This window comes from Symphalangus syndactylus, chromosome X (assembly GCF_028878055.3).
Source record: "Symphalangus syndactylus isolate Jambi chromosome X, NHGRI_mSymSyn1-v2.1_pri, whole genome shotgun sequence".
NCBI lineage: Eukaryota > Metazoa > Chordata > Mammalia > Primates > Hylobatidae > Symphalangus > Symphalangus syndactylus.
Genome location: NC_072447.2, coordinates 73,414,206 through 73,438,013, shown reverse-complemented (window position 1 = coordinate 73,438,013; position 23,808 = coordinate 73,414,206). Strand labels below are relative to the sequence as shown.

At 39.4% G+C, this 23,808-nt stretch overlaps 1 protein-coding gene across 2 annotated transcripts in view; it reads right to left on the bottom strand.

Moving 5' to 3' along the window:
* The window catches only part of ZC3H12B (zinc finger CCCH-type containing 12B), a 490,484-nt gene that overhangs the window by 10,008 nt on the left and 456,668 nt on the right, over window positions 1-23,808 (bottom strand). For both annotated transcript variants that reach the window (XM_055269215.2, XM_063635297.1), the window contains 2 exons: window positions 8,829-9,592; window positions 671-810 (listed from right to left, as the gene is read on the bottom strand). In XM_055269215.2, coding sequence (XP_055125190.1) covers window positions 671-810; window positions 8,829-9,436 — 748 coding nt within the window. In that variant the 5' untranslated portion in view covers window positions 9,437-9,592. The remainder of the gene's footprint in view (window positions 1-670; window positions 811-8,828; window positions 9,593-23,808) is intronic.

Sequence of the window (23,808 nt, the reverse complement as noted above, 5' to 3'; positions counted from 1 at the left end):
AGCCTAGGTAACAGAGTGAGACCCTGTCTCAAACGAAGATAAATATTAAATATTAAAAATTTCATTTTCAATTGCTTCGGTATAAAGCCAAGGATAACACAGCTAGATACATCATTATACATGCATTGCTATTATATTCAACTTTTTCTTCTGATGTGAGAAGAAAATAAAATTAAGACATTTCCGTGGGACCTTAGCAATATCATTGGCCCTAGGTGCAGACCTACTGTGTCTCATGGATAAGTTGGCTCTGACTGCCGTGGGACTTTTCTCTCTCTATTTTATTCCCTAATTTGCAAACCTCACAATCACTTCTTTGGTACAGAATGAGATCCATTGTCCACCATGGTGTTTTTACTCTCCTGAAAACTTAGTCATGCTCATAACCAGATTCATCTCCCTTTAGTCTGAAGTTTATAGTCAAATGGAAAAGCACTCCTTTTTTCTTAAACTATGTGCTTTATCTTTTGCCAAATTGAAGTTTTCTTTAACTGTCAGATGCTACAAAATGATAGCTTTTTTTGAATCTTTTTTCAAATATATGCTTAATAAAAATACTTTAAATATACTTAACAACTTTGAAAAATAAATATCTAAATTGGGACCATCCCCAAACTATCTTTCCAGATTTGCCTCTAGATGAGAAGAAATGTCTTATTTGACACAGTACCTGTAATTGGTGCATCAGGACGGGATTGCTCCTTTCTCCATGCAGGCACAAATACAGTAATATCTTTATGGCCTTTATCTAGAAACCAATCCACAGCAAGTTGTATTCCTCTGCAGGAGAATTCTTCTTTATTCCCATGGCTTTAGGAAGATACAGAATAAGAGGAGAGAAGATTGATAATAGATAGCAAAGAAATATCTGAAGCAGGCTTTTTCTTAGTACCAAGGTATTAATAATAGGCATTTACATTCTTTTCGTTCTTTCTCTCTTTCTTTCTTCCTTTTGCTTCTTTTCTTTTCTTTTTTTTCTTTTTCTTTTTTTTTTTTTTTTTGGTCTCACTTTGTTGCCCAGGCTGGAGTACAGTGGCACGATCTCGGCTCACTGCAACATCCACCTCCTGGGTTCAAGTGATTCTCCTGCTTCCACCTCCTGAGTAGCTGGAACTACAGGTGCGCACCAACATGTGCAGCTAATTTTTGTATTTTTAGTAGAGACAGAGTTTTGCCATGTTGGCCAGGCTGGTCTCCAACTCCTGACCTCAGGTGATCCACCTGCCTCGGCTTCCCAAAGTGCTAGAATTACAGGCATAAGCCACTGCGGCCAGCCATGACATTTACTTTCTTGATAATGCCAAGTAACATGCTTTTTAAAGAGCAAATCAAGATATTTTTTATGTAATTGTTACAAATTTGCCATTATTATTACAAACTTCATTCAAGGCCACAGATGGTTAGTAACAACTCCCAATTTATTGCAGCCCTGATGGCTATCTCCTATCACTAGTTCCTTTTTCTCTCTTCTCTTTCTGTTTCTCCTACCACTTTCTTTTCAAAGATTGAGATATTCACAAAAAGTGAAAAAAGTAAAGGTATTACCAGAAGTTTAAAGTTTATATAGAGTATTAATTGGGGATAAGTCTTAAGCACATATATATTAAGCTTCAAAAATAACATCGACAGCAAAAAAGATATGCACATAAATGCTCACTGAAAATTCTTATTACATATATCCATTTAATACAATGCACCAACAAAAATCGTATTCATGAAATTTTTTTTTTTTTTTTTTTTTTTTTTTTTTTTTTGGAGACGGAGTCTCGCTCTGTCACCCAGGCTGGAGTGCAGTGGCGCAGTCTCGGCTCACTGCAAGCTCCGCCTCCCGGGTTCACGCCATTCTCCTGTCTCAGCCTCTCCGAGTAGCTGGGACTACAGGCGCCCGCCACCACGCCCGGCTAATTTTTTTGTATTTTTAGTAGAGACGGGGTTTCACCGTGGTCTCAATCTCCTGACCTTGTGATCCGCCCGCCTCGGCCTCCCAAAGTGCTGGGATTACAAGCGTGAGCCACCGCGCCCGGCCGAAAATTTTAAGATGTAGGAAATGCTCACAATTCTGAAAGAGAAAAGAAAAAATACAGACTATATGTAATGTAACACCAATTTTGTAAAAGAAAACCTATGTATAAACTTAGAAAAAATATCAGAAATAAGTACATCGAAATATTAATAAATATTGTTGTTCTGTGTGAGAGGGTTATAAGTGATCTATTTTCTTCCTCTAATTCCAAAATATCCTCAAAAAACCAAGTATTCCTGGCTGGGTGCGGTGGCTCAGGCCTGTAATCCCAGCAGGTTGGGATGCCGAGGTGGGAGAATTGTTTGAGCCCGGGAATTTGCGACCAGCCTCGGCAACACAGCAAGACCCCATCTTTATTAAAAAGAAAAAAAATTCAAGTATTCTTTCTATAATCGGAACGTGATATAAAGGAGAAGAAATTCTATCAGAATTACTTATAGGAATAAACATTGTGAAAACTTAAAAAGCCAAACAGAATTCATTTAAATAGAAATTGGAAGAGGGAAAATTTGCAGATAAATTGGGAAAAGATGCACTAGATTTGTGCCTTGTTTGGCTGTGAAAATTACGATCTCTTAGCATGGTATCTAGTGCTCTGACATATACATAAATCACACTAAATTATAGTTAATTAAACAGCTTGGATGGTAACAAATGGGCATATATGTACCAATTCTACTACAATCAAGTGGCTATTGTCTGTTAACACTGATCAGAAGAAAATAATTGTTTTGTTAGAAGACTAATTAAGACAATGTAATGGGGCTTCTTGCTTTGGATTCCTCACCTTCTCACTGGCACTAGCTCACTCAACTACAACAAAAATGAACTCCAACATATTGTTCCCTTTTGATGAATTCATATATAACATCCGGGGCCTCATCAATTCTTGTACTGCAAGACTTCCCACAGTCTTATCACTCTTGAGGCAAATTGCAAAAATTTATTAAATGCTTTTATTAACATTTCCAAGCATATGCTAATCATGTTTAAAGCTCCCCAGTGAGTACCATAAAGCAATTATACTACTCAACTGAAAGTTGAAAGCACTTAAGAAACAAAAGGAAAATATATTTAGGTGTCAAGACACTCTAAGGTAGTCTTAGAGATAACTACCACTGACTCCTAAAAAGTTGAACAGTGGGGAAATTATGCAAGACCACAGTGCTTAAAGGGTTAATATTGGGTGAACTCTGGAAGAGAAGATGTTCAGTTGTGAATTTTCCCACTGCTACAGTGCTAGTAAGTATAAAGAGTAACAGAACTTGGGAAAATTATCAGAATTGCCATTAGAGAAGATTTGAAGGAAAGGGATGGAATTTCATTTGGCTCTGCAGTGCTATGATCTTCTCCCAAACAGTCTAAGTCCCGAAATAAATATGAGAGTAACATTTGCTGTTAGATACTGCAACTTTATATTTTATTTATTTATTTATTTATTTACTTATTTATTTTTTGAGACAGAGTCTTGCTCTGTTACCCAGGCTGGAGTGCAATGGCACCATCTCGGCTCACTGCAACCTCCGCCTCCCAGGTTCAAGCGATTCTCCTGCCTCAGCCTCCCGAGTAGCTGGGATTACAAATGCATGCCAACACGCCCAGCTAATTTTTGTATTTTTAGTAGAGACAGGGTTTCACCATGTTGCCAAGGCTGGTCTTGAACTCCTGAACTTGTGATCTGCCCGCCTCAGCCACCTAAAGTGCCAGGATTACAGGCGTGAGCCACCACGCCCAGCCAACTTTATATTTCATACTGCCAAATTCTGTGTTTAAAAATTTTTTTTTCAGCCTTGGCAACATAGTGAGACCCTGCCTCTACAAAAAATTAGCTGAGTATGGTGATGCACACCTGTAGTCCTAGCTACTCGGGAGGCTGAGGCAGGAAAATCAGTTGAGCCCAGGAGTCTGAGGTCACAGTGAGCTATGATCATGCCACTGCACTCCAGCCTGGGTGACAGAACAAGGCCCTGTCTCTAAATATATACATATAATCATTAAAAATGTAATATATGGTTATAGTATAAAATGTGGAAAATACATAAAATATAAAGAAAAAAACTCCAAAATCCAACTGTTTTACTACAATCCAGAGACACTGTCAATATTTTGATATATTTATATTCTGATATCAATTTCCTAACATACTGAGAATTACGTTAAGAAAAAATGTAACATACCTATAGCATCCCATTAAAATATATTAAAAGTATGCCATTGAAGCATTTCATGAGGCACACCAAATGCCCAATAAGAATCAGAAGGCACTTTCAACATTTATCAAGGTGGCAATGAATACCTACACAACAGCCAAGTATGCAAAGTTTATTGCCCCCCAAACATTTAAGGAATGAATAATTTTTTTTAAAAAAAAAGAGGAAAATAAAGTAAAGCTTTTCAAGTGGCTTGTTTTTGCTTAAACCCATACAATGTCCTTTTGCAATCTAAAAATGCCAAAAACCCTAGGACCTGCAAGTCAGAATATCTTGGTGACACTACAGTTCACTTTGTCTTGTAAACTTGCTTAGGAACCTCTCATGATCCAGGTTCCCAAGCCAAATTCAGCTTAGCAGATAGGTCATTAGCCCCACCCTCTGCAATTGTTTTCTCTGGGGTTCAAATGTTTGGGCTTCTCCTAGATTTAACAAAGAATATGGTTGCATTTACATTTCAAAGCCTTAATTCCTCTGAAATGGATTTCTCCTCCCAAAGGAGACAGCTCTCAGAATGAATGTGTACCCTTTAGGATCTTAGCATATATCAATCAGTATGTGGACCACGGGTGCACTACTACTAAATGTTAACCAAATGCTGCTAATGGCAAACGAAGCATCGTAATTTTTTTTTTTTTTTAGACGGAGTCTCACTCTGTCACCCAGGCTGGAGTGTAGTGGCGCAATCTCGGCTCACTGCAACCTCTGCCTTCTGGGTTCAAGCGATTCTCCTGTACAGGCACGCCACTACCACACCCGGCTAATTTTTGTATTTTTAGTAGAGATGAGGTTTCGCCTTGTTGGCCAGGCTGGTCTCGAACTCCTGACCTCAAATGATCCTCCTGCCTCAGCCTCCCAAAGTTCTGGGATTACAGGTGTAAGCCACCAGGCCCGGCCCATAATTTTATTTTATTTTTGGAGACAGGGTCTCGCTCTGTCACCCAGGTTGGAGTGCAGTGGCGTGATCATGGCTCACTGCAGCCTTAACCTCCCTGGGCTCAAGCAATTCTCCCACCTCAGCCTCCCAAGTAGCTGGGACTATGAGCATGCACCCCCACGCTGGGTTATTTTTTGGTATTTTTAGTAGAGATGGGGTTTTGTCATGCTGCTCAGGCTGGTCTCGAACTCCTGGGCTCAAGCAGTCTGCCTGCCTTGGCTTCTCAAAGTGCTAAGATTGCAAGCGTGAGCCACTGTGCCTGGCCAGCATCATAATTTTAATGCAAGATAATCCAACAGGCTGAGAAACAACAGACATTAACATGTAGTTTGTCTAAGAAATACCAATCTCACCATAAACTTACAGCTAACTAATGAGGAAAACAAACCAAATTTAGATTAACAGTAATAACAAATCCATAAGTAGACTATAGTGCTGAACTTTGAGCATGTGAAATGTGATTGCAGAATAAATGGGACTCATCAGTAATTTTCTACTCAGACAAAAGAAAAAGATGCTAACAAGGACTCAACTGGCAATTTAAAACAAATTACATAGTCTACTCTGCACTATTTTAATATGCTCCTAACAATAAGGTTGCACGCTATTTTTTTGGCTCTATTTAAATCATGCGAGATGCCTTTAATTTAGCAAAGTAACTCATACAGAAGATCAAAGTTCATTTTCCTGTCAGTATAATAGTTTGCTACTGACATAGACCAGATATGTTGAAATTAATTATCCAAGTAATTAATCTCTGCATTATTCCTTAAAAAGCGAAAGAACCAGAGTGTCCTTCGTGATCAGCAATCCTTGAATAGAAGTCCAAAGAGAAGGAAGATATTACATTACCATGAAGCCAAAGTCCCCAATAATGCCTTAGGTTCTTCTCAACCTTAACTCCGAAACACAAAACCGGACCAGACCAAAAAAAACCAAAACAAAACCAAAAAAAATTGTAGGCCTTGGGAATCAGGTCCGATCTAGGGTGTTCCGGGTGGTCTGGTTTGATGACAGATTGAGTTGGACACATCCCAAACTCCTTCCCCTCAAGAATCACTCTTTCTTATGCCTGTTAGGAGGGGAGCAGAGACACCTTTGGCCTTTTGAACACAGACATTATCCTCTGCTTTTCACTGGCCCACTGCATCATTCTGATTGCTGTAGTATTGTGTGCAGGCCATTTAACTTTCTTGTTACTAATCTTTTGGTTTCCCCTCATTAAAACAAAGGAGCTGTCTAGCCTGCTTTATGTATCTTATAATTATGATGATGTCATGATTTTAAAAAATTGAAAAAGGAAATCTGTAAATGCATTCTCTGATACTAGTGAATATGCCATATGTATATATATATATATATTTTTTTTTTAAATAGGGTCTCACTCCTTCACTCAGGCTAGAGTGCAGTGGCGACATCACTGCTCACTGTAGCCTTGACCTCCCGAGCTCAAGAGAACCTCCCACCTCAGCCTCCTGAGTAGCTGTGACTACAGGCATGTGCCACTATGCCTGGATAATTTTTGTATTTTCAGTAGAGACAGGGTTTCGCCATGTTGCCCAAGCTGGTCTTGAACTCCTGGGCTCAAGCGATCCTCCCACCTCAGCTTCCCAATGTGTCGGGATTATAGATGTGAGCCACCGTACCTGGCCCAAATATTCTTAATACACTAATAGCCACATAATACTGTGTGATATTATGAAAAGAGAACTGGAGTCAGATTAGTGTTTTAATTTAAGCTTTGTAAGCTTGGGTAACCTTGGGTAGTTACTCAAACTCTTTAAACCTGAATCTCTTCACCTGCAAAGATGAACCAAATTAGTTTATTCTTATAGGGTCTCCAGTGGGGATTAATTCACATATGTAAAAGAATCTGGCACAGAATCAGTATTCGTAAATGTTAGTTTGTTTCATTTCATTCATTTGAAGTCAGAGGACTTAAGTTCGAGTTCTCACTTTACTACTTACTAGCTATGTAAACTCAGGGAAGTGACTTACCTTTGCTGAGCCTTATTTTTTCATCTGTAAGATAAAGCTGCTGTGAGGATTAAACAGGACTGTATACTAAAGTGTACTTCCAGATAGTCTGCTAAGCATTTCCTGTATACAGCAATGGTACGGTTCATGACTTTCTCCCATCCCCACTCTCATGTCTCTGTGGGAGCACCCAATACTATGGGAAAACAAGGCAAGATCCCTGCTTTCAAAGACAATGGGATAATCTAAGTTAGAACTTGCTAGACTAAGGCTTTTTCACTTTGTTCTGATTGCCTACGGTCTAGGGATTCTAGTGAGTCCATCAAGCAATGATAGACTCAGTAGGAAAAGGGCTCCTGATTACTGGGGTTTTTTAAACCAAGGCTGGATTACAATTCATTTGAGAAATAGAAGAAGGGATTCCTATGGCTCTCTGACACAAAATTTTAAAAATGATATGAGAGAGTATGGAATAAATTATGAAGGCACTACAGGTACTATGTTAGTCTCCCACTGCTGCTGTAACAAATTATCACACATTTAGTGACTTAAAATAGCACCAATTTATTCTCTTACAAGTTCAAGAGGTCAGAAATCTAAAATCAAGGTGTTGGCAAAGCTGTGTTCTTTCTGCAAGCTTAAAGAGAGAATCTGTTTCCTTGCCCTTTTCAGCTTTCTAGAGGCCACCACATTCTTTTTTTTTTTTTTTTTCCTGAAACAGTCCAATGGGTGAGAAAGGCCACCCACATTCTTTGGCTCATAGTCCCTTTCTTATGTCACTCCATCTTCTTGTTTCTGCCATTCTATCTCCTTCTACTTATTCTGATCTTGCTGCTTCCCTCTAATAAAGACACTTGTGATTACATTAGGCCCACTTTGATAATCCAGGGTAATCTCTCCCATCTCAAGAACCTTAATCACATTAGCAAAGTCCATTTTATCATATGAGATAATGTATTCAGAGATTCCAGGGGTTAAAATGTGTACATCTCTAGGGGGCTATCATTCAGCCTACCACAGATACTGTAGTTCAGAGATCATCATTGGAATCAGAAAAATTAGGAAGTTCTTTGTGGAGGTGGTGCATTTTGAAGGCTATGAAGATCCAAAGGAGGACACTTCTGAGTTGAGAAAAGACATGAACACAGGTAGTGGGGATAGAAATCAGCATAATTTTCATGGAGACCATTAAAGAGAAAGTTGTAAATGCAGTAAGCATGAGAGATGCGATCAAATGGGAGGAGGGAAAGGCCAGATCACAAAGAGCCTTAAAGCCAGGGAAAAGGATCAAAATTTGGTATGATAACAGTTGAGAGTTACTGAAAGTTCCTAAGTAAACCCCAAAGTGACTTTATAAAAGCAGCATTTTCAGGATGGTTAGTCTAGTAAAGTAGGGGTAGGACAGCAGACCACAAAAGGAACAAAGCCGAATGGCTATGTCTCCTCTGAAGCATCATCACTGATGTTGAAGCTGCCTTTAGAACACCTGAAAACAAATTGGCATCAACTTCAGTGGAGGAAGAAAAGGCAAGGGCAGGATCATTTTAGTCTCTGGCCACCTTCAGAAACACACGCCACAGTCAATAGCCATGCTCCTCTTATAATGATTTGCAAAGGAAGAAAATTTCTATGAGCTCAGGGCAGTTTTTTAAAATGAGAGAAAAAAACATACCAGGCTTACCTCATTGCCACATTACTTCCATCAATGACAACTGGCCTCAAATTGTCACTGTTATCTATTTCATCTTCAAGAGACAATTCGGGGCTTGCAATCTCTCTGGAGCTGGGCCCACGAGGCACTAACAGACTCAAGTTGATCTGCCCTTCTGAATCACCTTTGTTCCCAAGTCTGACAAGCTCTGCCAATACATCATTAATAAGTGATTCTGGGCCCAGCTTGTTTAGCACTGATTGAATCTGTTCCTCTGCGTAGCCCAGCTTTAGCGCAAACTCCATCTTAGCTTGGTATTCCTTCTCCAAGTCAAGTTTACCATCCTGTAAAATGCTGCTCTGGGAGAAACTTGGACGATCTAGGCAGGGTGATCGACAGAGCTGGCGGTGTGGCTTGGAGTGCATCTCCTTTTTCTTCAACTGACCATCCCTAGGTTGGCAGCTCTTGCTGTTGTCACTACTCTTAAGGCTTATCTGTTCAGGGTCACTCTCAGAGCTCATCCAGTCTTCAGAATCAGCATTGCCCTGCTCTGTGCTGTCCTGCTTAGGCTGCTGCTTCTCTTCCTTGGAGGCACTCTTCTCCATTTTTGGTGTCTCTACCTCAGCTGTGGCCGTCATCCCGTTTAGTGGGTCGTCTGAGGTCTAATCAGTTCTTTTTCTTTTCAGCCTGCTTGGAATCCACATGCAGTGGCATTCTTTTGTGGTAAAATGTCGTGGTAGCAATGGTGCAAGAGTTTGACTGTGTGGTTTGGTATGTTCAGATGTTACCAGTCCCTACAAATAAACACACATACCACATCATATTTAGCAAACTTTAGGAAAAGCATTTTAGAATACAGAGGTTTCTTCTTAAGAAACTACAGGTTTTTTGGCATTTGATTTTTCTGCTTACAATGATTACACTCAACTTACATTAAAGATAAAGAGTCCCTAATTCTATAATAATTCTAGACATAAAAATTTCAGTGGTGGTAATAATGCTGTAATTCCCACCCCCCACCCCCTCCTGTCGCCCCCCTACTCCGCCCTGTGACACAAAATAACAGCTAAAGTTATCTGCTTATCACAACAATTTAGAGAAAGAGAAACATCACATTTCAAGAAGGTGCAAGAATATATATATATACATACATACATACATACATATATTTCCATGGAAAGACTCTCTTTCTTCCTTTCTGCCAGGAAGTGTTTCCAGATCCCACACCATATCCTTCTTGCTAAGGCTAAAATCCACTCCTGAAAAGCACATGCAGGCCGGGCACAGTGGCTCATGTCTGTAATCCCAGCACTTTGGGAGGCCGAGGCAGGCAGATCACAAGGTCAGGAGATCGAGACCATCCTGGCTAACACAGTGAAACCCTGTCTCTACTAAAAATACAAAAAATTAGCCAGGCATGGTGATGGATGCCGGTAGTCCCAGCTACTCAGGAGGCTGAGGCAGGAGAATGGCGTGAACCTAGGAGGTGGAGCTTGCAGTGAACCAAGATCGCGCCACTGCACTCCAGCCTGGGTGAGAGAGTGAGACTCCGTCTCAAAAAAAAAAAGAAAAAGAAAGAAAGAAGAAAGAAGGAAAGAAAGAAAGAAAGAAAGAAAAGAAAAGCACAAGCACATGCTCTCCAGCGTTACTCTTTACAAAATATCAGGAACTCCATCTACTAGGGAGACTAGAAAACCATTAAAATTGCTTCAGACAACTGAAGCAGGCTGTAAGGGTTAACAGAGAGGTGTGTTTCAGATAAGAAAGGGTGTGTATGCACTTTCCTGAATGTGTCTGCATCCTCTTTTTTAATTGTAATTGATAAACAAAAGGAGAAAAGGATAAAATCAACTCAACTTGCAAGAGAAACCAGAACATAATAAAAAGAATATTAATTACAGAAGAGAATTAGGGACAATTTTTTTTCTTTTCTTTTTTTAAGATGGAGTGTTGCTCTGTTGCTCAGGCTATAGTGCAGTAGTGCGATCTCGGCTTACCACAACCTCTGCCTCCTGGGTTCAAGCGATTCTCCTGCCTCAGCCTCCCAAGTAGCTGGGACTATAGGCACATACCACCATGCCCGGCTAATTGATGTATTTTTAGTAGAGACGGGGTTTCACTATGTTGGCCAGGCTGGTCTCAAACTCCTGACCTCATGATCCGCCAGCCTCGACCTCCCAAAGTGCTGGAATTATAGGCGTGAGACACCTTGCTCAGCAAAAATTTTATTTCTAAACTCCTTCTCTAACCTATCTCATCTGTCCCAGCAGGTTTCAGTTCTAACCCGGCCTAAGTGTGTTCTTTCCTTTGAGCCTCAGTTTCTTCATATGTAAAGTGAGGATATTGATAGCTACCTCACTGGTTAATTGTAAGGATTATATAATATATGTTAGGAAAATGCTTAGAAAAGTGAAGAGAACACAATAGGTTCTGAATATACATAAAGGGGGTAATGATACCAGCATGAGTTTGGTTTTCTTTTTAAAAGAAGACTGACAGTGAGATAAGGCTATAGACCTGTGAGCACTGATGAGGTCTTCAGGCAGAAGCTGTGCTCACTCATCTGAAAATAGGCTACTGGCCGGGCACGGTGGCTCATGCCTGTAATCCCAGCACTTTGGGAAGCCAAGGTGGGTAGATCACTTGAGGTCAAGAGTTCGAGACCAGCCTGGCCAATAAGGTGAAATCCCATCTCTACTAAAAATACAAAATATAGCTGGGCATCGTGGGGGGTGCCTGTAATCCCAGCTACTCGGGAAGCTGAGGCAGGAAAATCGCTTGAACCTGGGAGGTGGAGGTTGCAGTGAGGTGAGATCACACCACTGCACTCCAGCATGGACGACAGAGTAAGACCCCGTCTCAAAAAATAAATAAATAAATAAATTAAAAAAACCAGGCTACTTATGTGGCCAGTGTGCCAGAGATTTTTAGTTACACCTCAATTCTGTTTCTTTTTTTGTGTGTGAGACGGAGTGTCGCTCTTGTCGCCCAGGCTGGAGTGCAGTGGCATGAGCTCAGCTCACTGCAACCTCCACCTCCTGGGTTCAAGCAATTCTCCTGCCTCAGCCTCCCAAGTAGCTGGGATTACAGGCATGTTCCACCATGCCCGGCTAATTTTGTATTTTTAGTAGAGACGAGGTTTCACCATGTTGGCCAGGCTGGTCTCGAACTCCTTACCTCAGGTGATCCACCCGCCTTGGCCTCCCAAAGTGTTGGGATTACAGGCATGAGCCACGACGCCCTGCCTCAATTCTGTTTCTACAAACAAGAAAAACCTCTAATGGTTTGAAGAATGCTATGGATAACTGCATGCTTACTTTAGGAATCACATTTGGAAACAGAGCCAAACGTAATCAACATCTCAGAAACGACATTCAGGCAGCATATAATGACTCCTGGAATGATTACATTACCACTTGTGACTTTAAAAATTTCCCTTAGTGAATTAGTCAACACATAGACACCAATTTCCTTATAAGTTCCACATTTACTATCTGACTTACAATTTATTTTCTTCAAAATAATTTCTAGTGTACACAGGACATTGAAATATTTCCCCTGGATTTATTCAAAGCTTCAAAGTCACTTAAAACCAGTGGTTTATAAGATTAAATGTATATTTTCTTGGCAAATGGGAGGTACCTGTAAAAGATAAGCAAGACTACTCTTAGCTAGTGGACCATAGAATGTTTATTTCATACTATCAAACATTTAGTTGTGTCCAAATTGTCATTGGTGTGAATAATTTCACCACGCTTATGTAGACATACAATAGCAAATTTAAATTCAGGGAAAATATCACAAACGTAGGAAACCCTTATTGAAATTACTCGTTATTATTGTGGAAGTTTCCTACTCAATAACCTAAAGTAGAAGAGAAATAAGTGGCTTAGCAGAAATAAACTCGGATTTCTCTTTCAAACCTTAAGCAAGAATATCTTAAGAAAAATGTTGGTGATCTTTCCTAAAACCTGTGTAAGTGTGAAGGTGTCACGTGTTTGTCTATGTGTATGTGTTTCTTTTATAATGCAAAAATCCTTGGGACAAGATAGCAACAATGTGTTTTTATTCAAAAGAACAGTCCCTGAGTGCCAGAGACTGTGCTAAGCCCCAGAGTTAGAAAGATAAACCAGAACTAAGCCTGTCCTCAAGAACTCAACCAACTAGTAAAATGTTGGCTAGAAGGGACCCTAGAAATGCACTTCTATAGAAGATGAATATTTCAATTACAGTTCAAGTTGGGATACTCTTGTGAATGAAGGGAGTGTTTACTAATAGTTATGCAAGAACAATAGGCATAAACTAGGGATGTCCCAGGTAAACCTGGGTATATGATTGGTCACCTAAGTTACTTGCAAATTTTCATTGACATATAGAAGAGGAAATACTCAACTTTGTCAGTAGGGTGGGAGATAGGTGTGGTGGTTGAAGAGATTAGGAAAGAATTCAAGAAGCATATAATATCTAGTCATCTGCTGACATTACTTAATTAATTCATTCAAAAATATTTATTTAGTGCCAACTATGCACCAGACAACATGTTAGAAGCTGAGGATATAAAATAAGATGAGGACTCTGATCTCAAGGAGCTTATAGCGATGTGATGAGGAATGGGGAGACAGACAATAATCAAATAATCATATAATTCATAATTATAAACTGGCTAAGTGATTAAGCATTAAAAAGCACAGGGAGCTATGAGTTGAGCCTTAAAGGAAAGAGTTAAAATTTGCTGGGCAGGGAAGAGTTTTTAAAATTACAAGCATATGAAGATTAATATGATATAGTGCCTTAGTCAACACCTCATGCCTAATATTATTGGCAAGGAGTAACAAATGAAAGCATTGAAGATGGCTAAAGCAAAAGAGTCAATTTTGCTCAAAAAAGGAAGGTGATTGGGGAGAAAAGTTTCAAAGATGTTGTTTTAGCTTATGACATGTGTTAAAAAGAGTTGTTGGCTGAGCACAGTGGTTCAAGCCTATAATCCCAGCGCTTTGGGAGGCCAAGGCAGGAGGATCACTTGAGCCCAGGATTTGAGACCAGCCTGGGCAACATATGGTGGAACCTTGTCTCTACAAAAAAATACTAAAATTAGTCAGGCATGGTGGCATAGGCCTGTAGTCCCAGCTACTCTGGAGGCTGAGGTGGGAGAATGGCTTGAGCCCTGGAGGCAGAGGTTGCAGTGAGCCAAGAGGGCACCACTGTACTCCAGCCTGGGTGACAGAGCCAGACCCTGTCTCAACAACAACAAGAAATAGAATTGTTACCTTTTATTGTTACTGATTGAAAAAAATCCACAAATGAATGCATTAAAGACTGGCATACTTTGGAAAATCACATTAGTCAGATGAAATTATAGAACTGGATGTAATTTGTTTTAAGAAGCTAAGAGCTTTGTCACCAGATAGCCACATGTGGAAGATACAGAGCTTGCCTATTAACTTGTTTAAGAATATGATCAAGCAAATGATTGCAAACTTGCATCTGAATCTAAAAAAAACAGAGAAACATATGCAGGCAAAATCTGCTAAAAGTGACCTCGAGGAGGAATTTCCACCAAGAAAAAAAGATCAAAGTCTTCTACTTTCTTTTCTCTCCCACTAATCTTTTTATTAGGAAATACAACTTATTCAGCTTGCATTTGCATAGAGAAATTTTCTAAGATTAGTCTTCAGGTTCTACTAAAAACTTGACTTCATCTTTTCCAGAATCTGCCAAATGACATCCTATACAGAGGCAGAAACATCTGGCCATTTCTAGTGAGCCAAAACCTTTGGAAATGTTCAAGAAAGCCCATTAACTACATAGAACAGAGTTATCCAGCAGTAATCAAGTCAAGAACAAAATAGTAAGTTCTCTATCTGCAGGTGGCCAAGCCACTTGTTATTGTGTTAGAGACTTAGGGATACCTACTTAGACAGCTGCCCTTCCTGCCACTTCTAGCAATTTTTTTTCATAAAAGGCATTCTCAAAGAAAATATACATATCAAAAATTATCTGCTGTGTGGAATTTCTGGTGGGCCCAGATAATTGAGAAATGACTATAGTTCAATCATCATAAGAATACTAAGCTTTATTTTCTTGGTTTCTCCTCTGAACTGGACCACTGTTTTTATAATTACTTTTTTTGTTAACTTTTAAGTTCAGGGGTACATGTGCAGGTTTGTTACATAAGTAAACTTGTGTCATGGGGATTTGTTGTACAGATTATTTCATCACCCGGGTATTAAGCCCAGTACCCATTAGTTATTTTTCCTGATCCGGTCTCTCCTCCCATCCTCCACCCTCTGTTAGGCCCCAGAGTGTGTTGTTCCCCTCTATGTGTCCTCAAAGACCTAAAGACAGAAATACCATTTGACCCAGCAATCCCATTACTGTGTACATACCTAAAGGATATAAATCATTATATTATAAAGACATGCACGTGTATGTTCATCGCAGCACTATTCACAATAGCAAAGACATTCAACTTAAATGCCCATCAGTGATAGACTGGATAAAGAAAATGTGGTACATATACACCACGGAATACTATGTGGCCGTAAAAAAGAATGAGATCATGTCCTTTGCAGGGATATGAATGGAGCTGGAGGCCATTATCCTTAGCAAACTAACATAGGAACAGAAAACCAAATACTGCATGTTCTCACTTATAAATGGGACCCAAAGGATGAGAACACATATAATTAGCTTCTAAGAGAACAAATTCAAATCTGTATTGTACCAAATCATCACATTTTACTTTAAAAATGGCAAATAAAATAAGTTATAAAACTTCGATAACAGTAATAACATATGAACAATCATTTACATTTGCATTACATCTTACAGTTGCCTAAGTGCATTCACATATATGCTCTCAATAGAGCCACATAATTACCTACACAACCCAGTTTTGAGATGTGATGACTTATATAGCCCATCTCCAATCCCCTGTGTCAAGCACATCAGCTAAAGAAGTTACACAAGCCCCAGAAAGAACTATAAAGTAAAGGCTTTCTCAGATACTTTGGAGGCAAAAGAGTTTGAAAACTTTCTGATTCTCAGAATGAAAAGGTTCACATAAAGGCACTCTGAGAAAATCAAAAATTCAAATCTTTCCATTTTTATTTATAATAAATAAATCACATGCAGGAATTATATCATAAAGGAGGTAAAGATTGTTTCTTAACCTCCAACTATACCCATCTGTTTGTGTGCTCTTGAATAGTTTATAGGTAGTAACACTTAGCAAAGAAACAAGTCTAAGAAATAGCATATTTTCTGTGGTTTGTAAAAATGGGATTTCCCTCAAGCAATTAGAGCACTCTTGTCAGCCTATCTGGTTTTACATTACCCTCCAAACAAAATTGTTTTTTATATTTTGCCTTCAATGCATTCTCAAAATGATACATGTCACAGCAAAAACTGTCACAATCAGAGCTAAAAACAACTGAGCTTATTCAAAATTTAGGATTTCATTTCAAATGAGACCCAAGAGCTTTGTATGATTAAACTACGTCAATTCTTGTCCTCCCACTCCCACACCAAATGTTGAAGCTTTAGACAAAATGTTTACAAAAAAGTAACAGTCTGTTGATTTTCATTACTCATTCATTTTTTTCAGGACTTCAAGCAAAGTAGACACACAATATTTTGATTTCAAGACCCATTATTCCCAGGTTTTGAACAGGGGCTCATTTTTCTGCTACCTTCCACAGTCACGTGTTCCATTAGAAAGGACGTATGTCTCCAGGATATCTAAAACATTTAGTACTACACACACTCTGTTGTCCAAACTAATTAAAACCACATTGTTAAATGTAACCTCAATTTATACTTGATTCAGTCTTCCCACACAAAAACATTTCTAGTGCTTGACACTCCAGAAGGACAAGAAAACTGTAGGTTACATACTATTTTCTTCTCTCTATATAAAGAAGGTCTAGGAAAAGATCATTTCAAATTCATGCAGAGAAGCTGCATCATATGCTACAGGAGACGGTCTCTGCTAGAGTAAGGGTTCAGTGAATGTGTGTTCTCTGGCCATTAGTGACAGCTGAGGAGCTGTTATGAAAGTGGCTTCTTCAGAAAACACGCCCACTTCTATGATTCATTGGTGAAGTTTATTTTTTTTCTCTCTCTCCTCCTCTTCTCTCTTCTTTCTCTCCTCCCTCTCTTTTTCTTTTTGTGCCACCTATCCCCATCCCAAGACTTTTAATCAAAAGCTATAGGGAAATATGGCTATGTCATTCTATAACTTATAGTAAATTGGAAAAAAAGAGTGCCTTTCTTATGACTTTCATAGTGATAAATATTTCTTGAGCATCTCATTCAGTTAACAACACTGGGCTTGATCTTTCTTGGTTTTCTCCAATTTAACTGTTTTGTTAAATGTATGGAATAGAGTACATTCTATTTTCTCTCTTTATAATTAAATCATTAGCCAGAATGAGAAAGGACACAAGGATCGGGGCAATTCTGAGGGGTAGCTGCAGTATTGCAGCCATGACATCATCAGCTGAAGTCTAGTTAGTTCCAAAAATCTCCCAGATGAAATTCAAGATATATTGGGTGGCAAATAGGAGTAGAAGGGAAAGAGGGAATAGAAGGATCATAGAGGTTACAAGTTTTAATTGTTATTATTTCAACTAACGTGCTGTTTGTTGTCACTTCCTTCCTCAAACAATTATATATTGCTTTTTTCAAGAGCTGTTCTGTTTTATCTCAGCTGCAGGAGTAATTCTGTGGCCAGCAAAGTACATAAGAAACACAGTTTTAAAAGTATTTCAGAGGCTTTTAGAACAAAGAATGCTTAATAATGCATTCTTGTTATATTAAATATGTCAACCATATAATGACATAGGTACACTCTTGGCTGTCCTCGCATGAGTTTAGGATGCTGGTAATCCTTGAAGGCGCTCTGCAGGAATGGTAAGAGGTGTCTTAGTATAGTGAGAAACCTTCTGCATTTGGAGCTGGAGTCAGGGTATTTGGGTTCAAATATTCCCTCTACCACTAATTTTTAATTCCCATTCTGGATACTAGGTACTTAGCACTGCTGTAGGTGCTGAGGGTTCTAAAATAAATAAGATGCAGTCCCTGTGAGATGCTCACATTCTGGTAGGTGAGATAAACATGTAAACAAATAATCACAAAGCATAGAATATAAGGGGAATACAAAGGAGGGGTAAGAGGTAAGTAATTCTTCTGTCTGAGGTAAGAGAGGTGAAATTTGAGTTGGTTTTATCAGGAAAGGGGGAGTGAAAATGGGGAGGACATACTAGGCAGATGGAATCGCATTTGAAAGGGCATGGAGGTGTGAAAGACAATGGTGAGGTCAAGATTAGTGAGTAATGCTCTCCACACTCAGTGTTCTCTCCCTTCTAGTTCACCCACTTAACTCCTGCTAGCTGTAATGTTTGTTTCTCTCCCCAACTAGACTGTGAACTCTACTAAAAGCAAGAACTGTCCACATTCATGTTTGTATCTCTGCTTTCCCCAATCCCAACACCTAGCATACCTTTATGTATGTGATATGTTTTCAATGAATATTTTATTAAATATTTCATCCTTGTAGTACTCTTTTTCTTTCTTTCTTTCTTTTTTTTTTTTTTTTTTGTGAGACAGAGTTTCACTCTTGTTGCCCAGGCTGGAGTGCAATGGCATGATCTCGGCTCAATGCAACCTCTGCCTCCTGGGTTCAAGCGATTCTCCTGTCTCAGCCTCCTGAGTTGCTGGGATTACAGACATCCACCACCATGCCTGGCTAATTTTGTATTTTTAGTAGAGATGCGGTTTTGCCATGTTGGTCAGGCTGGTCTTGAACTCCTGACCTCAGGTGATCCGCCCCCCTCAGCCTCCCAAAGTGCTGGGATTACTGGCGTGAGCCACTGCATCTGGCCCATCCTTGTACTCTTATAGCCTCTGGCATACTCATAGAAGCCTGAAGTGAAGTTCAGCTGATCAAAATTATAAAGACCATTTGACATTAGTTATACGTAGCCCTGGCTTTTGCTCAAATAGTGGTAAGTTGGGTTAAAATGATTTCTTGTGAGTCATTGATTATCCGGGAAAGACATAATTAAAAATCTGTCTATGAGTGACTTTGTATTTCAGTTAACATTAATATCAGCTTGTTTAGAAAGCACTTTTTTCCCACAGTAGAAATTAAAAATAGTGAAAACGATGTACAGTAACAAACCTCCAAATGTTTAAAAGTTCATGTAATTATATTTATGCCATGAAATCTTTTGATAGTTACATAAATTTAAATATACTAATGGATGATGTCAGTGGGAATGACAGTGAAAGGACCTTAAAAAATCTGCTTATCAGTAAAAGCAATGACAACACTGGCAAATTGTTAAAATCAACTTTTCCAGAATTTTGTTAGGCAGGAAAATAGGTTCTGGAAGTAGGGAACATAAAGCCAATTCATACTTCAGCTATGGCAGGAAATATCATCTCCATAGGGCGTAGGCCAAGTAAATAACTTGTAACTTTCCTTCATCCTCTTCATTTACATAGGGTGTACCCCAAGTAATCAGTGGAATCCTCTGCGGGGTATTTAAACTCGCCAAAATTCTGTAATGGGGCCCTTGAGTCCCTATGCTCTGGCCCGCTCCCACACTGTGGAGTGTACTTTAATTTTCAATAAATCCCTTCATTCCGTCCTTGCTTTGTTTGTGAGTTTTGTTCAATTCTTTGTTCAAGACACCAAGAACCTGGACACCCTCCACTGGTGACATCTGGAACTTAACGAAAGGTTTTCAATAATCCAAATAGTGTTTATTTAGCCAGGTGTGGTGGCTCTCACCTGTAATCCCAGCATACTGGGAGGCTGAGGCAGGCAGATCACCTGAGGTCAGGAGTTCGAGACCAGCCTGGCCAATGTGGTGAAACCCGTTCTCTACTAAAAATACAAAAATTAGCTGGGTGTGGTGGCAGGCACCTATAATCCCAGCTACTTGGGAGGCTGAGGCAGAAGAATTGTTTGAACTCGGGAGGCGGAGGTTACAATGAGCTGAGACGGCGCCATTGCACTCCAGCCTGGGCAACAAGGGTGAAACTCTGTCTCAAAAAAAAAAAAATACAAATAGTGTTTATTTAAACAACAACAAAACAAAAATTCAAAGGCCTGGCTGAACCTCAGTAAGAACAGGAAAATTTGTGGCATTTGAATGTGCTCTATTCCCATCTCCTCTTCCTAGAAACATTGTGGCCTTGAAAGCCAACAGCCTCACAATCACAGTAGCCGTGAGAATTGGCAGCTTAGAAGCCAACAGAGGAAACTCAACAAATTTAGAGCTTCTCCAAAGTCCCATCTCCATAGAATTATTATTCTCTGACTTTTTCAAGGGCTTGTGTTTATTTGATGTGATGTAGAGCTCACTAATAACGAAGAGCTTTTTCCTCAGGGATGTTGTTGAAAACAATTAGAGACACTTTAAAAAAATATCACAGCTGCCTGAGGGGGTAATAACAGCTAGAGCAAACAAGAAGTTGACAAAAAAAACTTTAAAGGAAAAGCTGGGAATCAGATGTCCATAAGGAGCTTTGAAAAGCTTCTGCATATTCCTGGGGATCTAGAAGGACACATGCTTGTGTAAGGTTGTGCATGTGTTCATGGAATACCTGAGAAGTCCCTTATCCCTCACCTTTGGTTGACATTAAAGGTTTATGTAATCAGGAAGTGAAGGCTAAAGCAAAGTTGTCAAATGCTTTCTAGGTGTTGAGAGTGTGCCACAATATGCATGCAAAGCCTCTTTGCAAAGGGAGGAAGACTTACTGGTTCAAGGCATTTAAGAAAAATGTTTTTGAACCAATAGCTCACAAATAAGCTATTCCAAGAAGAGATGTCAGTGGCCGCACACAACAAATAATACAGACTTTAAAGAATTACTTCACAGGTCACTAAACAACAATTACAAAAAGAAACCTTAGGAAGAGGAGAGAATCTGATTTCTAAGGTTGCGAATTATATTATTTAAAATGTTCAATCTTCAACAAAAAAATTATGAGATATGCAAAGAAACAAAAAGTATGGCCTATATACAGGGAAAGAAAAAGTCATTAGAAACCATCCTTCCTGAGTTGGGCATAGTGGCATGAGCCCATAGTCCCAGCTACTCGAGAGGCTGAGGTGGAAGTATTGCTTGAGCCAAGGAGCTCAAATCTAGCCTGGGCAATAAAGTGAGACCCCATTTCTTTAAAAAATATTTTAAAATACTGTCCCTGTGCAGGCCCAGATGTCAGGCTTACTTGACAAATATTTTAAATCACCTATTTAAAATATGCGTAAAGATTATAAGAAAGTATGTCAAAGAACAAAAGGAATGTAAGATGTCTTATCACATAGAGAATATTAATGGAAATTCTGAAGTTGAAAAGGACAATAACTGAAATAAAAAATCCACTGGATAGATCAACAGCAGATTTCAGCTGGCTATAGAAAGAAGCATCAAACTTTATGTTGATAGGTTAACTGAGATTACCTAGTCTGAAGGGCAGAAAGAGAAAATAAAGAAAAGTGATCAGAGCCTAAGAGACCTGTGATATATCACCAAGTGTACACACACACACACACACACACACGAATGTTTTTGAGTTTTTCCAACTTTGAGTTTATTGAATTTTTTTTTTTTTTTTGAGACAGAGTCTTGCTCTGTTACCCAGGCTGGAGTGCAATGGCATGATCTTGGCAGCTCACTGCAACCTCTGCCTCCCGTGTTCAAGTGATTCTCCTGCCTCAGCCTCCTGAGTAGCTGGGATTACAGACACCTGCCACCATGCCCGGCTAATTTTAGTATTTTTACTAGAGACTTGACCTCAGGTGATCCACCCACCTTGGCCTCCCAAAGTGCTGGGATTACAGGTGTGAGCCACCGTGCCCAGCCTATTGATCTTCTTGAATGTGCGGATTAAAGTTTTCCATCAAATTTTGGAACTTTTCAGCCATTAGACATCAAATAGTTTTTCTGTTTTTTATTTTTCCTCTTCTTCACACAACTGTTGTGTGTGTGTGTGCGCGTGTGTGTATAATGCTTGTTTAACATTCTTGTAAAGTTTGTGTCTTCTAGGTTGCAACAGTTCCACATCAAATGATGGTCATGCAAGGATTCCAATCAATCCCTGCCTCAGATTTAGACTCTCCTGATGACCCTGCCTTGGATCCCCTTGACCAGTCAGCCAGAGATTTCCATGCCCTTGCTAGGCAGTGCCATTACCCCTAATCATCAGGAAGGAGGATGAACAAAGAATTCCAGGCAGGCAGTTCATGGTGGCTCACATCTGTAATCCCAGCACTTTGGGAGACTGAAGCAGGCAGGTCATTTGAGGTCTGGAGGTTGAGACCAGCCTGACCAACATGGTGAAATTGCGTCTCTACTAAAAATACAAAAAAAAAAAAAAAATTAGTCAGGAGTGGTGGTGCATGTCTGTAGTCCCAGCTACTTGGGAAGCTTAGGCAGGAAAATCACTTGAACCTGGGAGGCAGAGGTTGCAGTGAGCTGAGATCGTACCACTGAACTCCAGCCTGTGTGACAGAGTGAGACTCTGTTTCAAAAAAAAAAAAAAATTCCAGGCAGCAGTTTCACATGACTAGAGGCTATGGGCTGATAAAACCATGAAAAACAGGGTGTGGAACAAGTTGGCTAAGACTGACTGAATCCAATATGGTGCTGGATTTGACCTAGGTTTCACCTAGGACCTCACTATATACTCATTAACATACTAAATCACACACCCACCAGCACCATGACAGTTCTGAGATAACCTATTATTGGTGTAAAAATGAGTGGCACCACAGTTCTGAGAAATCTTCACCTTTCTCCAGGAATCTTCATAAATATTCTACTCCCTGGTTAAATAAACCCATAAAAGTAGAAGCTGAAAACTCTATTGCGTGACTGACTCTTTCCTCTTTCTTGAGTGTGTACTTTTCACTTTGCAATAAATCTCTGTACTTTCAAAAAAAGAGAGAAAGAAATTAAAAACCCAATAAAGAACTTCAACAACATAATTGATCAAGTAGAAGAATCTGTGAACTTGAAAATAATTGAAATTATCCAGTTAGAAAGACAAAAAGTAAAAAGAATGAAAAAGACTGAAGAAAGCCTGTGTGACTTACAAGATAGTATAAAAATATAATGTATACATTATAGAATTCAGAAGGGGCAGTGAAAAAAAGGGGTAGAAATTTCATTTAAAGAAATAAATGAAAGAAGACTTTCCAAATCTAGGGAGAAAAATGAACATCTAGATCCATGATGTGAAAAGAACCCCAAATAGATCTTCACTGAGACCCATTATAATCAAATTGTCTAAAGTCAAAGATGAAGAAATCATTTTGAAAGCAGCAAGAGAAAAGTAAAATCTTGACATGTAGCGGATTCCTGTAAGACTATCAGTGGATTTCTCAACAGAAGCCTTGCAATCCAGGAGATTTGGTTTGGCTCTATGTCCCCACCCAAATCTCACCTGGAATTGTAATAATCCCCACATGTCATGGGAGGGACCCAGTGGGAGGTAATTCAATCACGGGGGTGGGTGTTTCCCATGCTGTTCTTGTGATAGTGAATAAGTCTCAGGAGATCTGATGGTTTTATACAGGGGAGTTCCCCTGCACATACCCTCTTGCCTGCCGCCATGTAAGACGTGACTTTGCTCCTCCTTTGCCTTTTGCCATGATTGTGAGGCTCCCCAGCCACGTGGAACTGTATGTCAATTAAACCTCTATATAAATTACCCAGTCTTGGGTATGTCTTTATTAACAGCCTGAGAATAGACTAAAACAAACAAGGATGAAGAAATAATTTTGAAAGCCACAAGAAAAAAGTGAATTTTCACATGTGAGGGATCCTTGTAAGACTATCAGTGTATTTCTCAACAGAAACCTTGCAATCCAGTAAAGAGTAGGAACACATATTCAAAGTCCTGAAAGAAAAAAAAAACTTCCATCAAAGAATACTATATCCTGCAAAATTATCCTTTAAAAATAAAGAAGGGAAACGTTTTCCCAGACAAACAA